Source organism: Poecilia reticulata, linkage group LG18 (genome assembly GCF_000633615.1).
Source record: "Poecilia reticulata strain Guanapo linkage group LG18, Guppy_female_1.0+MT, whole genome shotgun sequence".
Lineage (NCBI taxonomy): Eukaryota > Metazoa > Chordata > Actinopteri > Cyprinodontiformes > Poeciliidae > Poecilia > Poecilia reticulata.
In genome coordinates, this window is record NC_024348.1 from 63097 (window position 1) to 69168 (window position 6072).

At 36.0% G+C, this 6072-nt stretch overlaps 1 protein-coding gene across 7 annotated transcripts in view; it reads right to left on the reverse strand.

The window, feature by feature from the left end:
* frem1a (Fras1 related extracellular matrix 1a) overlaps positions 1-6072 on the reverse strand; it is a 173288-nt gene that overhangs the window by 62906 nt on the left and 104310 nt on the right. For all 7 annotated transcript variants that reach the window (XM_017310424.1, XM_017310426.1, XM_017310425.1 and 4 more), the window contains one exon: positions 3579-3774. In XM_017310424.1, coding sequence (XP_017165913.1) covers positions 3579-3774 — 196 coding nt within the window. The remainder of the gene's footprint in view (positions 1-3578; positions 3775-6072) is intronic.

Here is a 6072-nt window from a genome sequence, read left to right on the forward strand (position 1 = left end):
AAATAAACTAGTTTTAGGCATATATATGCTGATTTCAAGAAATTCAGTGTCAAGTAAAATTTTCTTTACTTGAGATTATTTTTCTTAAAATTAGATAATATATCTTTACTCGTATAAGTAAAATTGGCTTGTTTTAAGTAAAAATACACTAATTTTAAGATATTTGTAGGTTCATCTTGGTTAGATATTTTTCCTTGTTTTAGAAAGTCTTGACAAGATAAATTTTCTTGTTCTGTTGGCAGATAATTTTTCTTATTTTAAGAAAATTATACCCTATTTTGTACTTTTTTTTCTTGTTTTTGAAAGGGGACTTTTTGCAGTCTAAGGCAAAAAGGCAAGCGTCAGGTTGCAGGCTGTGCAACATCGGCAGCAAGATGAACTACATATCTCTCAATCTGAAGAAGACCAAACAAGGAACCCATGTTCAAAAGACTCATATGGGTCAAGAAATATGGGCCCCTGCCCGCTATCAAAATGACTGGACTGAATAATTATCCCTCATTAAGAGATGAGTTATGGTAAAATTCCAAGCAGGGTGTTGAAAGTTAAAAAATAACAACAAAAAAAACTGTTTGCTCCAGTAACCTTAAAGTTTGCACTAGTAATGTTGCAAGTGTGCATTTGGCTGTAAAACTTAGCCATGCCATAGTAGTTCGATGTTCTTTGAAAGGACGGGTAGTGTAGTACTTGTATGCATCTGCCTATGCCTGCATTATTTCTCATACTGGCTAGGCCGATCTGAGTTAGTGTGTTACTATGCATTTACCTCGTTAACGGAACTCTACATGCAGCGGTTGTGTGTTCCGGGGGGAATGTTTTTTTGTGTTAGTTCTTGATGCTCACTGCTGGTGTGGATGTGTAAAGTTAGTCTACATAGGCGTTAGAGCACAAACCATCCAGCTGTACTCCTGTTCGGTTATCTTCATTAAAGGAAGATTAACACTATTCCCTTCTGGAGTGGTTATTATCCCGCACCTTTACAATCCATCCATGGCCACAGTTAACAATATTGCCTGTGAATGACGTCAAGCTTTGCGTTGCGCTCCAGAAAACTGCAAACATTGAGACTAATATGAACAGCGCAATAAACGTGAAAACAACCACGAATGAACGTGTCCATAAAGTTGTGCATCTAAATGCTATTATTAATATTAAGATAAGTGTCACAAACCTGTGCAGTGGGACATCTAAGTTGTGGAGCGGCTGGAGGAGCGATGTGAGCTGCGCTCTGACACAAAATGCAGGTCCCTAATGCACAACCTGGGGCATTAGGGGTGACTGGGAAGGGGTTTTTTTTGTGTGTACTGTTGTAACCATGAAATAATCTCCCCTTCAGTTCAACCTTATAAGTGGAGACACATTGTTGATGTTATCATTATAAAATAACTTACAATTAAGTATTGGCAAAGATCGATATAATTTTTACAGGTGGCGGAGTGTTGTTGCTAGCAGATGCTGAAAGTAACTAAAAGTTACTTTAAATGTAACTTAGTTACTTTCCAAATCAAGTAATCAGTAATCTAAGTTACTTTTTCAAGTAGTAATCAGTAATCCGATTAAAGTTACTTTTTCAAAGTAACTATGTCATCACTGCTTGTTAATGTAGTCAAAAAAATCTGCTTAAGAGTATAAGCCATCACATAAGTTATTAGTATTCCAATGTATTATATATGCATTTTTTTAAACTGAAATTGTCTAAAATACCATGTTAAATAAAATAGGGAAAAAAAGAATCAAAATGCAGACAGTGTTTCACAAGGGGGCCAAAATGGGGAGCCCCGCCTCCTCACTCCTCAGACAGAGTTTGGGGAAGAAGACGGCGGTCGTTCCTTCATTCACTGAAGCTATTCATGTTTACAGGTTAGTAGTGAAGCTGGTGAAAACTGTCCCCCCTAAAATGTAAAGTGACAAATTAATTCGGTACTGATTTCGCAATCACATGCTTAGATGTGTTTAAACGTAAAAAAAAAAGAGTGATTTCTGTAATAATCACAGTTAGCGAGATTTTACCTGTAACGACCGTTTTAGAGATGGCTACGTGTATCTATAAGCTGCGTTCCACTCCCCAATCCAACTTTATTAAGGTTACGGTGGTATCCTGACGTGTTGTGGTCTGTTGTTATCTTTTAAAAGGAAGAGTGCTTAATATGTAGGAGTGTTAAGGTTACTCCCAGCTACATGTCATCAGTTCTTATCACAGTTTAAATATTTATTATAGATGTTACAATTTTCCTTACTATGTAATCGATTCCACTGTACAGTCATAACTGTATGACTGACTGATTCAGTCATACAGTTATTCAAAGCTTATGAGAGCTTAAAGTCCATGTTAAATTATATAACCAATAACATGATTAATTCTTTCAGAATTATTACAATTCAAAGAAATTAGTACCCTTAAAATTTCGCTGCACTTGAGAAATTGGTGTTCTTTTTATGTAAATCTGTGAGATTTAAATTTATTGTTGACTTGTTTTGAGTTCACCCTTTGATGCCGTCACAGCTGGTGGGAGCTGATGCTGTTCACTGAAGTGGAAGCCATATTGTTGTTTTAGTACAACAAAAGGACATTTGGACATGATTGCACAAAGGAATTCATTGTATGATTTCATGATTTCGAGAATTTGTAATTAAAGAGACAGTTTGGGGAAGAAGACAGCAGTCGTTCCTTCATTCACTGAAGCTATTCATGTTTAAAGGCTTTCAACTCAGAAGAAAGGAGAAGCGGAGACATCAATAAACATCATTTGTTACAATTGTTTCGACCCAGCTGAGACATGTAACACTCAACAAATCTCCCTATTCTGGGTCCTGATGCACGCAAGTAGGAAGAATAACAACAACTATGACGGACTATATGAGGATTAAGTTGTTAATATGCTGCTCTGGTCGGACAACAACTTCAAATGTGTAAGCTATGCTCCATCGTTAGCCTCCACGTTTACTTCCGCAAACACTGAGCACTTCTTCCTTTTATGGCGACTGGCAAAACACTGGCACTATTTCGCCCTCTACTGCACATACGGGATACTTTCAGGTCGTTGCCCATTCACACTGGAGAACACATACTGATCGCATATGTTTGGCAGTGTGAACGGCCCCAGCAAAAAAAAAAAAATCAGATTTGACAAAAAAATCAGAATTGGGTCACTTCAGGCTGCAGTGTCAATGCAGCCTAAGTGTTACAAGTTCTGAGAACAAAGACATGAAGTTCTGCTTTCAAAATGAAAATGTAAGCAAAAGTGTTAAAAGTTTTCAGAAGAAAAGACACGAAATGCTGTTTTCAGACTGAAAATGTGCTCTTGGATTATGGCAGGAAAATTCCCCCATAGGTTTACTGCATCACAGAATCTTTCCAGTTCATTCATGACTGTGACCATTTGATGAGTTAATATTACTCTGGTCTGCATAGCTCTTCTGCCTGTCCAGTTGAATATTCTAATTATCATCACATTTCCTTCTAGAATGACTTCTTAAACACTATTGTAGTTGCGATGCTCATGTATACTGGCAGGAATATCAATAGAAACAAATTTCATCTCAACCCATGTCAAGAATGTAAAAATAAATTCCATCACCTTTCTCCAGCTCTTTGACAAAAATCTGAAAGTGCTGTGGTGGTGATTGATTCTTTCCATCCATCAGGTGGAAAACAAAGAAGTCCTGTGTTCTAATAGCATGATGACCAGTGTGTTTGTAACGTAGCAGGTTCATGTCCACCATGTCCTGGGTACATCTCCTCCCAGCTGTCAGTGTCACCCACTTATTCGCTTCCTAAACAGACATAAGTAGTGAGAATCAAGGGCCCTTTAGTTGATCTCTTACCAGCAGTACATGACTTATTATTAGACAGTCTGTGAATAAATATACAATTCCAAAAGTACACAGTTTTTATATGTTTATTTAACAGGGTAGATACAAAGGCAATCAGTGAATCATGTAGGGTTTTTAAAACTCCGTATGCATATTTGTGATTTATGTTAGAGATTTTTAGGTTAAAAAAATGCTCAGGTTATTACAAATTTCTTCTTTTAACAGCAAAATAAATGCATTTTTTGTGTTGTGTTATTTTTTGGGGGGGGAAACAACACAAAAAACACACTGCAGGCTGACAGACGCTGGACATTGTACCAGTCACTGTTAGTCATTCTCCAATATAAACAAAAGTCTGAATTCAATCACCAGCATTTAGTCCTTCAGCTCTGGAGAAAATTAGTAATGAGGTATTCATTTGATTCAGGTGTGTTTGAGAACGGATGAGAATTTGGTTCATATTGTTTTATTCTTCTAAAACAGTACATCATTTTTCAAATTATTATGCAAACTGGATTTAAGTGTCATAAAGATAAAACATTTTGTTGTGCTATTAAATTTATACATGGTATATAATAGATGGTCAGGGCTCTTTGAATCACTATAATTAATTTCAGAGAGCTGGGTTGATTAGTTTGTCTGGTGAGCTCAATTAAAGGAAATCTACTTAAGAAAGATGATCGACATTATTAAGCAGCCTCAGGTTTCAAGCAATATTGGAAAGAGAAAGGATCTCTTTGCTGTCGTCTCTTTGCTGCTTTTATTTTGAAGGCGCATAACAGCGCATGCAGCAGAGCGCTTCCCTCCCCTCCCCCCTCTGAACTGCTCATAGTAAAGGCAGCAGCAGGTAAAGTGTCTGTCAGGAATATTGCCATGAATATCACTCGGTTATAACATCTTGTTGTCAGTTTACTTTTATATGTAGAACTAAATATTTTTGGTTAAGCGGTTTTAATTCTCGGATAGTCACATGTCCAAAATTTTACTGCTGTTTAAAAGTTAGCTAGTCGAGTAACAATGATTTAGAATGAGACTGAAACAGCAGCAAAATGAACCTTTTTATTATTTAMAGTGAGCAACACCTGATCATACTGACCACTTAACATGTATTTATTTTATATTATATTATATTTAGGAGAACAGCAGTGCTAGAATGATGAAGAAAGGTGAAGAAACTGGTGAGAATTTTATTTAGTTTATTGAAATATGTATGAACTGTTTTTAATTTTTAAATAAACTATTTTATTATGAGAGGAGCAGGTCAGGAAAGACATAGGAGAGCCAGGTGGAGTTTCAGGGTGTGAAGATATAAAATTATATTAATTTCAATAAAACCAGAAAGGAGAACAGGTGAAGACTGATGTCAGGTTAATTTCTTTCAACGTTTCAATATTTTTTTCATTATTTCCACACCATAAGGGTAATGGCTAGGAGACAATAAGAAACGTGCTTSAGGAGAGTAACTATTTGCTACACAGTAAATAAAGTTGAGATGTATAATAATGTATACATCTGAAAATTGACTTGTTTAAATTCTCATTCTGTATGATAAAACCATACTTTTTATATTTAGTTCACATTCTGACACTGTAGTGTCTGTTATACATGAATCCATGCAGGAACATCAGGCTGCAGAAAGTCAGAGGGAGGCAGAGACAGAAACACATATCTGTAGATATTTCAGTTAAATGTTTGTGGCTGAAAATGACAGGAGAATAAAAACATTTAGTCTTTTTGCTTCAGTGTTTTTATGGCTCATGTTTGGTAAGTTACTGAATGCAGAGCTGGAAGTGAGACTGAGTTAACAGTGAGGAGCTAAAGGTCTGTTAGATGTGAAAAGTATAATTTTTATTTATTTTGTAGATCAAACTGTTGCACTGATGTAGAGAGATGTTCAAGAAGAACAAAACTTGTTTTTATAGATTTTATTTTTGTTGGTCAAACTGATGTATTGAGTTTAAAACTGCTGAGTCCTATTTTATGGGCCGTTTTCTACTTTGGTTTTAGAAAGAGGTAGAACCAATTCAGTTACCARTCAATTTATATCAATGCATTTTGACCAATAATCAAATGTCTTTTGACCAATAAGATATTTCAGAATCTGGTAGCCTGTATGTGCTACCAGAGTATTTAGCTTGCTAGTTGTGAGGCAAATTCATTCCAGGATGAACACTCATTCTAAAGTGAGTGTTCATCCTGGAATGACGGTCATTATACTATGCATAACTGTTAGGTTTGAGTTGAGTCCTGTTATGTTTT